Source organism: Oncorhynchus mykiss, chromosome 23 (genome assembly GCF_057628025.1).
Source record: "Oncorhynchus mykiss isolate SJ-2025 chromosome 23, ASM5762802v1, whole genome shotgun sequence".
Lineage (NCBI taxonomy): Eukaryota > Metazoa > Chordata > Actinopteri > Salmoniformes > Salmonidae > Oncorhynchus > Oncorhynchus mykiss.
In genome coordinates this window covers 23,476,284-23,490,196 of record NC_143044.1, presented here as the reverse complement: position 1 = coordinate 23,490,196, position 13,913 = coordinate 23,476,284, and the positions used below count along the sequence as shown (strand labels likewise).

The following is a 13,913-nucleotide window of genomic DNA, read 5'->3' as shown; positions in this document are numbered from 1 at the left end:
ATCAGGGTAAACTATTAGCATCTGTTGCTATATCAACGGTGTGAAGACTATATTATTGCAATTCTGGAGATCATTACAGCCTAAATGATGTTATTTTCATCATCGCTATGCAAACAAGGCTGATTTCCGCCACAATTTCGCTGTTTAAACAAGTTTTGTTTAGCTAATAAAATTAAAACATTAATTCAAACTACTTTTGGGTACCTTGTTAACATTACAACATGAAATCCATGTCTTAAACGTTGCTATGTTTAGGAAATGGCAAAGAGAACCTGTAATCTGCTTGACACATTAAAGTTACTTACCTTACAGATCACGAAGTCGACTAATTTCCACTCCATTCATATGCAAATCAATTTGATTCATACACTGGCTTGTCTGGCTGTCATGTTTGTATTTTAACCTGTCCTTCCCTTATCTACACTGAAATAATATAATTTCAGTAGTCCTCTGTTATGATTTTTTTTTTTCTATCTCGCATAGCTCATTAGTACACCCTCATGGTTGAGTATATATTCATCTATTGTAGGTCCTAGGATACAACCATGAATAATGTGGAACAAACAAATACCATCAAAGGATAACTTACAACTTACTAGAATGAACACCTTGTGAAACAGCTATGAAAACAAACCTGGCAATATTTAAGATTTTAATACATAAACTTTGATAGTTTTTGGTACAGTTGTGTCATTAATTTATTTTCACCAATTTTTTTTTGTACACTCGCATGGCAATCGTAGACTAAAATACTGCATTCTGGTGTGTGGAAAATAGATGAGGTGGTTGCTGTGTGGGTGGGAGGTTCTGCCTGTCACTTGTTCTCAACAGGCAGCCAGTCTCAGAAGGGGGACTTGAAGTAGGATCCTGCAAAGTCCAGGCACTGCTGCTTGCTTTGTGTTTGCAGTGCTAGTGTTTTTAGTTAATCTGTGTATCTCACATATTATGTGCCCAGTATGATAGAGCAAAACAACTTTCTTAGCAGATAATGACAACATGACAACAACAGTAGCTGTAGATGATGTAATGAAAAGTTGGAGTGTTGGTAATGGAGGACATCAGGTGGATCCACGTCTGGGTGTTGGGCAGAACCCCTAGGTCCTGGAGAACGGGAGCATAGTTAAAGGGAACAGGGTAGGAGACAGAGACGTAAACAAGCAAATGCACAGGTTGCACTTTACTGTGAGAAAATTTGATGGATTAGTGCAGTGTTTTAAATGGGAAATATATACATTTCAACACTTTTGGAAGGCATAGCCTACCTCAAACTGGTCCCCCTCTGACTCTGGGTACACAGAATCAGACTGATCTGAACTCCCTGGTTCTGGTGGATGGCATACCTTCTGGGGGGCTCGGACAGTCGATGGTCCTAAAGTCATTGGGAGAGGTAAATTGAAGAGGTACATTTTTTATAAGCTCAGCATAACTACAATTTCTTGCATTCTCAAATGTCAACCACAGCTTAACATACTTTGTCTATTGGTCTTCACTGAAGTGTAGGGTGTCAGTGCTTTCAGTGGTCGACCGTCCAACTGCTCCAACTGTAGAAGATTGTTGGCTTCCACCAACGAGGTACCCTAGGAAGACAGAACAATATCAGTGTTAGGGAAACTAGTACTAGCTTCAGGTTATTTTGTGTGCAAATCCTTTTTTATATTCACTTTAACAGATGGTGACCCCAGCTAGGAGCGAAAGAGTAGCGAGGTTTCCCAGGTCTCGCATTTCTTTCGTCCTTTTTCCAAACCAAGTCATTTGCCCGGATGTCATAGCACTTGGTCTCCTTGATTCTGCTACGGTAGCTCTCATTCTGTTCCTCCTGCGCCTTGTCCATGTTCAGTTTCACCTTGATTGATAACAGGAATAAATGCAATTATATTTCATATTACAAATACATTTCTTACATATCTCTTGGCGGGTCAGAAAATAAATTGACAGTGGACAATAATTTTTACCTGGTCAAAAACTTCCACATCCTTCTCAGTCCGTGCCTGAAGGTGGTCCTCGAAGGCGTTCTGATCTGGTTCGACAACTTTCACCACATCAGGTGGGGTTTCAGTGATCTGAAAGTACGTTATACAAAAATAGCAATAGACAAACAACAACACTAAGTCAATCACACATTTTAAAGAATACAACATATGTAATAATTATATATACAATTGCATTTTTTACCTCAGTTAACAGCTGCGGCTCCCGTCCGTACTGGGTGGAGGCCTGGATGCTGCTTTTTGTGCAAAGCTAATTACCTTCAGGTTGTTCTCCAACCCTTCCTTGTACCCATCAAGGGACTTGCCCATGGCAATCTTGAGGGTCTGGTTGGTCCATTCACCAAACCTAAAGGAGAGGTTAGGAAAGTGATATCTATTGACAATGTAAGATATTGAAATATGTCGGATTATGTACCATGGAAAAACAAAAATTGTAAAAAATAATAATAAAACAAACCATTGGTGACAGAATATAACCTATAACATCCGTACCTTGTTCCAGCGTTCATGACCTCGGTCACTCAAGATGACCTCATGAGAACTGTGGGTGTTGAAGATGTCCACCATCGCCTTGGAGGTGGCCTCGTCAGTCTCGTCCTTGGTAGGTATCATACAAAACAAATCTATTTTTGCTTCCAAGCACCCTTTTTAAGGGTTAAAGAAGGGAATTTAGAGTTAAGCACATACTCTTCCTTTACTGACCTTAATGGGTATTGCCTCCACTCACTTGGTAAAGTGATCAGTCGCCATCAGACACCAGCTGTTGTCATTCCTGGATTTCGTGACGAGTCCGATTGTCACGTTCTGACCTCTATTTCCTTTGTTTTGTATGTAGTTAGTATGGTCAGGGCGTGAGTTGGGTGGGCAGTCTATGTTTGTTTTTCTATGATTTGGGTATTTCTATGTTTCGGCCTAGTATGGTTCTCAATCAGAGGCAGGTGTCATTAGTTGTCTCTGATTGAGAATCATACTTAGGTAGCCTGGGTGTCACTGTGTGTTTGTGGGTGATTGTTCCTGTCACTGTGTTTGTTGTCACAGGATAGGACTGTTTTGCGGTTTCACATTTCTTGTTTTTGTTAGTTTGTTCATGTGAAGTTATTTATTAAAAACATGAATCAAAACAACCACGCTGCGCTTTGGTCCGCCACTCGTCATTACAGAATCACCCACCCCAACAGGACCAAGCGGCGTGGCAAAGGCAAGAGGAGCAGCAGGAGAAGCAACAGAGGCAGCAGCAACAGGAGCAGCAGCAGCAGCAGCAGTGGGAGAGGCTGCACTATATGGAGAAATGGACATGGGAGGAAGATTTGGATGGTAAAGGACCCTGGGCTCAGCCAGGAGAATATCGCCGCCCCAAGGAAGAACGGGAGGCGGCGAAAGCGGAGAGGCGCCGGTATGAGGAGGCAGCGCGGCGTCGTGGATGGAAGCCTGAGAGTCAGCCCCAAAAATTTACTGAGGGGGGGCTAACAGGGAGTATGACTACACCAGGTAGGAGACCTGAGCCAACTTCCTGTGGTTACCGGGGGGCTAGAGAGACCGGGCAGGCACCGTGTTATGCTGTGGAGCGCACGGTGTCCCCAGTGCGGGTGCACAGCCCGGTGCGGTACATTCCAGCTCTGTGTATCGGGCTAGAGTGGGCATCGAGCCAAGTGCCATGAAGCCGGCTCTACGCATCTGGTCTCCAGTGCGTCTCCTTGGTCCGGCTTACATGGCACCAGCCTTGCGCACGGTGTCCCCGGTTCGCCTGCATAGCCCAGTGCGGGCTATTCCACCTCGCCGCACTGGCAGGGCGACCGGGACCATTCAACCGGGTAAGGTTGGGCAGGCTCGGTGCTCAAGAGCTCCAGTGCGCCTGCACGGCCCGGTCTATCCGTCACCACCTCCACGCACCAGCCCTCCGGTGGCAGCCCCCCGTACCAGGCTGTCTCTCCGGCCCATCCTTACAGGGGCTCCCTCCTCTCCAGCGCTGCCGGAGTCTCCCGCCTCTCCGGCGCTACCAGAGCCTTCTTCCTGTCCAGCGCTGCCGGAGTCTCCCGCCTGTTCGGCGCTACAAGAGCTACTCAGTCCGGCGCTTCCAGAGCCTTCCTCCTCTCCAGCGCCGCCAGTGCCGCCCGTCTGCCCAGCGCCGCCAGTGCCGCCCGTCTGCCCAGCGCCGCCAGTGCCGCCCGTCTGCCCAGCGCCGCCAGTGCCGCCCGTCTGCCAGGAGCCGCCAGTGCCGCCCGTCTGCCAGGGGCCGCCAGTGCCGCCCGTCTGCCAGGAGCCGCCAGTGCCGCCAGTCAGCCAGGGGCCGCCAGTGCCGCCAGTCAGCCAGGGGCCGCCAGTGCCGCCAGTCAGCCAGGGGCCGCCAGTAAGCCAGGGGCCGCCAGTAAGCCAGGGGCCGCCAGTGCCGCCAGTAAGCCAGGGGCCGCCAGTAAGCCAGGGGCCGCCAGTCAGCCAGGGGCCGCCCGAGCAGCTGCCCCTCTGTCCCGAGCTGCCATCGCCCCTCTGTCCCAAGCAGCCGCCGCCCCTCTGTCCCGAGCAGCCGCCGCCCCTCTGTCCCGAGCAGCCGCCGCCCCTCTGTCCCGAGCTGCTGCCGTCCCTCTGTCCCGAGCTGCTATCGCCCCTCTGTCCCAAGCTGCTGCCGCCCCTCTGTCCCGAGCTGCCCCTCTGTCCCAAGCAGCCCCTCTGTCCAGTGGGGTCATTGAGAAGGGTGGCCATGGTGAGAAAGCCACGGAGGCGGACAATAAGGCGGACTAAGACAATGGTGAAGTGGGGTCCGCGTCCCGCGCCAGAGCCGCCACCGCGGACAGACGCCCACCCAGACCCTCCCCTATAGGTCAAGGTATCCCACTTATACCACATTATCTAACCAAAACCCACCTCTCCCACTTATACCACGTTATCTAACCAAAACCCACCAATCACACCTAATTAAATCCCACATTATCATTCCCATCCTCAGATTACCTGGATGAGCGGTTCAACGACATCACAGTGAAAATGATCATGGCCGTCGCCCAGGCCATCAGCTTCTCCAACTCCTTCAACAACCCTATCGTCTATGCCTTTATGAACGAGAACGTTCAGAAGAATTTTGTCTTCACCTTCTCCCAGTGCTGCCGACTGCCACACCAGAGGGTTGGAGCTCTTGACGTCACCAGCAGGTCCAAACTACGTGTCCGTTTTACTAGGCCGAGGGACCGACAAGAGGCGGCCAACTTGGGAGACAGTATTGTACAGACCACCAGCACACAGACTGGTGGGATTGAGAATGGTACCTCACAGCTAAACACAGCTTCATCCTATGCAGAGGAGAAGATCTCGTTTGTGACGTGTGAGCCACAGTGGGTGTTAATATGATTCAAATGGAGCTTTCCATCTCCTTAAAAGTATCACTCAAGTGGCGCAGCGGATTAAGGCACTGCATCACAGTGCTAGAGGAATTACTACAGACCTGTGTGTACGACCCAGTACATCACTGGGGCCAAGCTTCCTGCCATCCAGGACCTCTATACCAGGCGGTGTCAGATGAAGGCCCTAAAATTGTCAAAGACTCCAGCCACCCTAGTCATAGACTGTTCTCTCTGCTAACGCATGGCAAGCGGTACCGGAGCACCAAGTCCAGGTCCAAGAGGCTTCTAAACAGTTTCTACCCCCAAGCCATAAGACTCCTGAACATCTAACCAAATGGCTACCCAGACTATATGCACTGCCCCCCCTCCCTCCTCCTTTATGCTCCTGCTAGTCTCTGTTGTTATCATCTATGTATAGTCACTTTAATAACACTACCTACATGTACATATTACCTCAACTAACCAGTGTCCCCGCACATTGACACTGTACCAGTACCCCCCTGTATATAGTCTCACTATTGTTATTTTACTGCTGCTCTTTAATTACTTGTTACTTTTGAATTATTATTCTTATTCGTGTTATTATTTTTAACTGCATTGTTGGTTAGGGGCTCGTAAGTAAGCATTTCACTGTAATACACCTGTTGTATTCAATGCATGTGACTAATACGATTTGATTTGATCCCGGGCTGTATCACAACCGCTCGTGATCGGGAGTCCCATAGGGTGGCGCACAATTGGCCCAGCGTCGTACGTGTTAGGGGAGGGATTGGCCGGGATAGGCCGTCATTGTAAATAGAAATGTGTTCTTAACTGACTTGCCTAGTAAAGGTTAAATACATCTTTGGCATTACTTTACTGACATCTAGCGGTACCGGTAGGAATTACACATTATGGAACAGCGGGGACTGTGAAGAGACACACACAAATGTACCGACGCACACAAGCGCACAAGCGTAAATGTAGATATGTAGTGGTGTAATAATGTTATATGATGTACTGTTTCATATGTAATGTAAGTGCCTTAATGTGTTTGGACCCCAGGAAGTATAGCTGCTGCTTTAGCAACAGCTTTTGGGATCCCTAACAAATACAAATTCAAAAATTGCGCTCTATGTTTTGTCTACTACCGTCCATTTCCATGAGCCATGTGAATAAAAATACTTACTTCGTTCAATAATAAACAAAATTATACATACATATATACTATATAGTACTGTGGTGCGCTACTTTTGGAAAAAGGGCATAAGGGCATGATTGTGTTGCTGCTAGATGAATAAAATGCCATCAATTAATATATTTGTAATGAACAAACATGTTATTCATACTGTATTGCATACATTCATGTGCCAAAATTGCATGGGCATTTATTTGATTGTGTGACGTTTGCTCTAAAGTCATATACACTTGAACAAAAATAATACATAAAAAAATACAAAAACGACACGTTCTATTTCCCTATGTGGTCTCTCAAATAATTTGAATGTACTTTTAATTCAGGCAAGTATTCAGGTCGCACGGCTTCCATTCAGGCGTTTGGTTGGCCGGCATCGGGTCCTTCCTCCTTTTCCTCGTCCCTGAGAGGCTGATGTCAAGATGGTGAGTCTTGTGGCATAAAATCTAGAATTAAATTCTTTGTTTATCTTCACCATCCTCTCATCGTTGTTAAAATCACGAAGTCCAAATACATTTATAAGCCATCCCTGTAGGAATATTAGAACATTTAAATGGTAAAAGTAGTTTTTAGTCTTTTATGAACTGATGGATTTCGGTGGCCTAGAGCGCTCGGCTGTTGGACCTGTTCAGTTGTACAAGCCATTCAGTAATAATTTTGTAACACATGGCTTCTTATTTTCCACCACTATGTGTTGGCGGCTACGTTGTGGTTTTGTCCAGTCTTGTATAATACTATTATTTGACCAGCACAGGCAATATGGCTAGCTACATGCTAAGGTATGTGCTAGCAAGGTGTCCTCGACTGCTGTGCCTAGTGAGCCTCCCTGGCACAGTATGTCACTTGTAATGTCGTATTAGGATTCTGGAAACTACCTAGCTAGTTCCGACACGATAACTAACGCTAAGTTACCACAAATGCATGATTTTTGTCGTCGATCCGTCCAGAAGTGCTCCGGTGTTTGAAGTGGTTCGTTTACATGATTTGAGTAGATGGAAGCTAACTTAGCTAGTTAACTTGCTTGGTTGGCTACAGTAGATAGCCAGGATGTTAGTTATTGATGCAGTAACCTTTCGGTATGATTTTGGTTTAGGACTTTCTCCTCGAAAGTATATATTGTCACTCGTGTATCTAGCTAGCTACTAAATGTTACTTGTGTAGGTAGCTAAATCCAAGTAATGTAGTTCGCTAGCTACCTCTTGTTGCATGGCATGATACGTTTGATGACATGACGGTGGTAGGCCTGATCAATGATGAGACAGCCTGTAGGGATAGTCAATATCAGCTCCCTCAACAGCTAGACACGAGCTGATCGTAGACTACAGGAAATGGAGGGCCATGCACACCCCCATTCATATCGACTGGGCTGTAGTGTAACGAGTCGAGAGCTTTAAGTTCCTCTGTGTCCACATCATTAAGTATCTATCACGGACCACATACCAAGACAGTTGAAAATAGGGCATGACAAAGCCTCTTCCCGCTCAGGTGGCTGAAAGGAATTGACATGGGCCCTCAGATCCTCAAAGTTATACAGCTGCACTATTGAGAGCATCTTGACTGGCTGCATCAGTGCTTGGTATGGCAACTGCTTGGCATCCTACTACAAGCCGCTACAGAGTGTAGTGCGTTCAGCCCAGTACATCACTGCCGCCAAACTCATCCAGGACCTCTATACCAGGCTGTGTCAGAGCAAGGCCCTAAAAATGGTCACTCCAGCCACTCAAGTAAAGACTGTTATCGCATGGCAAGCGGTGCCGATGCACCAAGTCTGGAACTAACAGGACCCTGAACAGCTTCTAACCTTAAACCATAAGACTGCTAAATAGTTTGTCCGGGTAACTGTTAGGTAAACTATTTAACTATCTGCATTGACCCTTTCTGCACTAACCTTTTTGACTCGTCACATGCGCTGTTTATCCTGTTGCCTGGTCACTTAATTCCTAGTTATATGTACATATCTACCTCAACTGCATCGTACCCTTGCACATCAACTCGGTGCTGGTATCGTGTGTATATGGCCACGTTATTGTTACTAATTGTTTTACCTTTTTATTACGTTTCAATTTTTTCCCCCCATCTTTCTCTGCATTGTTGTGAAGGGCCCGTAATTAAGCATTTCACTGTTAGAGTAACAGTTGATTTGTGATCGGATGTGTAATTGTAATGCAATAAGTAACTTTTCTTTATGGCCTGCTAACTAACTTGCTACCTGACAAAGCCAACGTCTTGTTTAAATAGTTGTGTTGATGTATACTACTTGTCTTGCTATGTGTGTATAGTATCTAGATGTGTGTAGGGTTCCTAAACTCTGTTCCCCGTCTACTTTCAGAACGACACAGTGACAGTCAGAACCCGGAAGTTCATGACAAACCGGCTGCTTCAGAGGAAGCAAATGGTAAGCTTAAATGTTTTTCCTACCACTGTATACCACCAAAACAAAACATCTCTTCATACTGAGTGTTCAGCTGACCTCTATCAGTAGATCGCAAGACTGTCATGATCTGCCCTGATGGTCTATTGATTAAATTATCTGTTAAAAGTTAGGGAGCATCAAGATCACCAGTGTGCTAGTTTTCTAGTGCTGCATGGTCTTAAACTTTTGTCCATTGTCTCCGCTTCCAGGTTGTCGATGTCCTCCATCCGGGCAAAGCCACAGTCCCCAAGACTGAGATCCGGGAGAAGCTGGCCAAAATGTACAAGACCACCCCTGACGTGGTGTTCGTCTTCGGCTTCAGGACCCAGTTTGGTGGCGGCAAGACGACGGGCTTCGCCATGGTCTACGACTCTCTCGACTACGCTAAGAAAAACGAGCCCAAGCACAGACTGGCCAGGGTAAGTAGATGCTGGAAAAATGGAAACAAGTGGGGCTTTGCTTGTGGAATGCACCAATTGAATGGATATAGCTTTTAGGCAATATTCTCTATTTGTATGACACCACGTCTGTACATAGTTTCTATGAGTACCATCATTATCAAGTATTGTCTGCCAGTCACCCACATTGATACTGACTAATGGAAAGATAACCCACACACAATGGAAGCAGTGCTGTTTGGTTAAAATGTTTGGTTTTCTCGGTTCTCACAGCACGGTCTCTATGAGAAGAAGAAGTCCTCCAGAAAACAGCGCAAGGAACGCAAGAACAGAATGAAGAAAGTACGAGGCACCAAGAAAGCCAGTGTGGGCGCTGCTGGCAAAAAGGTAATGTGGCCATTCTCCCTATGGTACATTCCTCTTGTTCAAGGGTGGGTGCATTTCAATAGTCACATTTTTACAGTAGCTCCATTTATTCTCCATCTGCACTGTAAATCAGCAGAGTTGGTAAATGCATAATACTGGATGGCTGCTTTCACCCAAGTGAAATTCACATCATTGCAGATGGGGGGAATAGGGAACTTCTTGAGACTATTGGAATGCACCCCAAGTTGAACTTATTTCGTATTAGTTAATCATTAATTACATGCATATCTTTCCTTCTTCCCAAGTCTGTTAGTGCTGTCTTTATTTATACATCTTTACTGTTTTAATATACATTGTCATCTTCTCTTATCTACTGTTCTTCGGGACTGTAGAAGGTAAATGTTGTTTTCATCAGTAGACTAACTGCTATGTGCAGATACTACTACTTAGGAGTGATGTTCCTAGCTAACTCCTGTTAGACTTCATCCCAATCTTCCCATTATATAACCAAAAAAGCTACGGTGCCTTTTTACATGTGGATTTATCTAACATCCACATTGGGTTTCAGTTCAGGTACCTACCAGTTGATACTTAGCTGCTCATTCTAACTCGTGACACTAATGTTGGCGAGTGTGAACTGAGCACTAATAGTGGTTTAGATTCCAGGTTGAACCGTATAGTGTGGTCCCTACTCGACAGTAGGTTGCCTAGTGGATCTCTGAAAGACAAGGAACTAGAGCAGTTTCTCAATTAATTCCTTAAAGGACCCCAATGCAGTACACATTTTTGTTTTAGCCCAGCACTAACACGCATAATTCAACTAATCAAGTCTCAGTGCTGGGCTAAAACACACATGTGCATCCCCAGGAATCCTGCAGGAATGTACTGAGGGACGTATCTAGAAGCTGCATTTGCGTGCATTTATTGACATGTCCGCATCTGGTGCTCAGCATTCAGTTTTGACTTTGTATTATTTTCCTGGGTGGAAATGGGCCCCAACTGAATTAAATGAATCTATGGCTCAAATCTTATGCCATTCAGAGATCTAGTATAGGAGTGTGAATTATTTTAAGAGTTTAACATTACTTTCTTCATCCTTTTGTCTTTTATTTTGCCTCCCATGGATTTTATTTGACAGAAATGAGGTGTCTGTTACAGGTATAAAGAAAACAGGGCATGGTGTGCTATATTGTGTTGGATTGCACATTGAATCTTCTCTTGGTACCTCACCTGTAGAGATCTCACCTGTAGTCTTCCAACAACCTTATCTACAAGCACGCGTCCTTACTACTTCATCCCATCTTCCATCCCCCTTGTCCCCCAAACTTCTAAACCTACCCTGGCTGGTGGTACTTATTCTCTGACAAATATTATAATATCAACTAATTTCATATCAACAAAAAAACTATTTCATTGCTTCTAAACGATTACCATTCTTATTCTCCTATTAAACTATTTTATTATGACTATGTATTGATCAAACGCACAGTACAGTTATGCTAACATGCGTTATGAGTGGTGACCTTTGGTGGTTGTTTATTAAAGCATGTCTAGGATAATAATTTATAGCCCAGTGTCTCTGCAAGACAACTGAACCACATGCCTACCCATACGACTTTTCCTAGTTTAATTTAATACAATATACAGTTGAAGTCGGAAGTTTATATACACTTAGGTTGGGGTCATTAAAACTTGTTTTTCAACCACTCCACACATTTCTTGTTAACAAACTATAGTTTTGGGAAGTCGGTTAGGACATCTATTTGTGCATGACACAAGTTATTTTTCCAACAATTGTTTACAGACAGATTATTTCACTTATAATTCACTGTATCACAATTCCAGTGGGTCAGAAGTTTACAAACACTTAAGTTGACTGTGCCTTTAAACAGCTTGGGAAATTCCAGAAATTATGTCATGGCTTTACAAGCTTCTGATAGTCTAATTGACATAATCTGAGTCAATTGGAGGTGTACCTGTGGATGTATTTCAAGGCCTACCTTCAAACTCAGTGCCTCTTTGCTTGACATCATGTGAAAATCAAAAGAAATCAGCCAAGACCTCAGAAAAAATATTGTAGACCTCCACAAGTCTAGTTCATCCTTGGGAGCAATTTCCAAATGCCTGAAGGTACCACGTTCATCTGTACAAACAATAGTACGCAAGTATAAACACCATGGGACCACGCAGCTGTCATGCCGCTGACGAAAGAGATGCGTTCTGTCTCTTGTGAAGATGCTGGAGGTACAAAGTATCTATATCCACAGTAAAACGAGTCCTATATCGACATAACCTGAAAGGCTGCTCAGCATGGAAGAAGCCACTGCACCAAAACCGGCATAAAAAAGCCAGACTACGGTTTGCAACTGCACATGGGGACAAACATCGTACTTTTTTGAGAAATGTCCTCTGGTCAGATGAAACAAAAATAGAACTGTTTGGCCATAATGACCATCGCTATGTTTGGAGGAAAAGGGGAGGCTTGCAAGCCGAAGAACACCGTGAAGCATGGGGGTGGCAGCATCATTTTGTGGGGGTGCTTTGCTGCAGGAGGGACTGGTGCCCTTCACAAAATCGATGGCATCATGAGGCAGGAAAATGATGTGGATATATTGAAGCAACATCTCAAGACATCAGACAGGAAGTTAAAGCTTGGTTGCAAATGGGTCTTCCAAATGGACAATGACCCCAAGCATACTTCCAAAGTTGTGGCAAAATGGCTTAAGGACGACAAAGTCAAGGTATTGGAGTGGCCATCACAAAGCCCTGACATCAATCCTATAGAAAATTTGTGGGCAAAACTGAAGAAGCGCGTGCGAGCAAGGAGGCCTACAGTCCTGCCTCGGTTACACCAGCTCTGTCAGGAGGAATGGGCCAAAATTCACCCAAATTATTCTGGGAAGCTTGTGGAAGGCTACCCGACACATTTGACCCAAGTTAAACAATTTAAAGGCAATGCTACCGAATACTAATTGAGTGTATGTAAACTTCTGACCCATTGGGGATGGGATGAAAGAAATAAGTGAAAATAAATTACTCTACTATTTATTCTGACATTTCACATTCTTAAAATAAAGTGGTGATCCTAACTGACCCAAGACAGGGAATTTTTACTCTGATTAAATGTCAGGAATTGTGAAAAACTTTGAGTTTGACTTCAACTGTCATTTGATATATACTATATACTAAATAAATTCCTCACTGAGCTGGAAAATGTCAGTTAACTTCATTTACTATTTAAAAAAAAACAACATGTAGGTTGAGCTCCATCTCTACTATTACCCTTCGGACCATCAGCCCAATTACCCCCCTTCCTCTAGTTGAGGTGCCCCCCCCCCCCCCCGAGTAGAGTAGAGTTGTTGTAAGTGGAGATGGTGTATTTCTGTTTGCAGGTGAACTAACTTCTCTTCCTCTGTGTTTTCCTACAGTGAGCCTGGAGAATCAGGGATGTTCCTCGTGCTCAAGATGTTCTTGTATATTGTCATCGAATAAAAAACACTTTGGAAAAAAAGTCAGTCATGTTTGTCATTTCCTCTACATGTCCTGGATTGAAAGACATGTATATTTGACATGTTTATCTGTACACTTACATTTGCAGTGTGCTTGAATATTGTTATGTTCAAAGTTGTTTTGGGGATATTGGTAGTCTGGCGCATACCTCATACCAAAGTCTTAAGTCCTCCTGACTTCAGTCTGGAAAGGCTGTTTTGATGCAGTTGGCACGATGCGTCAGTAATGACGGTGGCTGTGCTTTTAATGGTTGCTTCTGTCTTCTCGCGCAAACAGCCACGCACCGCCCCTTGCATTACACAACTGTTGGTTTATCAAATCCCATAAGAAAAACATTTGAGAACCAATCAATACATCCCCTTAATTTTAGCGAATCTTGCATCAAAGGCCTCCTGACCAGACGTCTATTGTTGACTGGCTATATTCTCCTTTCAATAATGTTGGATGGTGTTCCCATTAAAACAGTGTGAATACCAATGTTACTAAATACATTAAATGGTGAATTACTGAGGTGAGTTGTGTTTTGCCTGTGATAGTCTCATACGCCGGTCCTGTGTTTTTCTATTTGTAGACATTAATTAAGAGCGTATGACCTGAATATTTCTAATGCATTTTCTCACAATGATAAGACTTCAATGAAGTGCCCTGTCTAATGGGTTCCATTGTGTCCAGACTAAAGAACCTTTGTGTGAGCTCAGAGCCAAACCAATGGTGCTACGATGCAGACTACTG

The 13,913-nt window shown here is 44.6% G+C and overlaps 1 protein-coding gene across 1 annotated transcript; it reads left to right on the top strand.

The window, feature by feature from the left end:
* Positions 1-2,495: 2,495 nt before the first annotated feature.
* LOC110502606 (uncharacterized) lies at positions 2,496-13,182 on the top strand. The gene is given in 9 exon segments (XM_021580780.3): positions 2,496-2,589; positions 4,930-5,311; positions 6,798-6,899; positions 6,901-6,919; positions 8,824-8,889; positions 9,117-9,326; positions 9,579-9,692; positions 10,810-10,829; positions 13,100-13,182. Coding segments are annotated over 8 exon segments (993 nt in total). The 3' UTR covers positions 10,816-10,829; positions 13,100-13,182.
* The last annotated feature ends 731 nt before the right edge of the window (positions 13,183-13,913 follow it).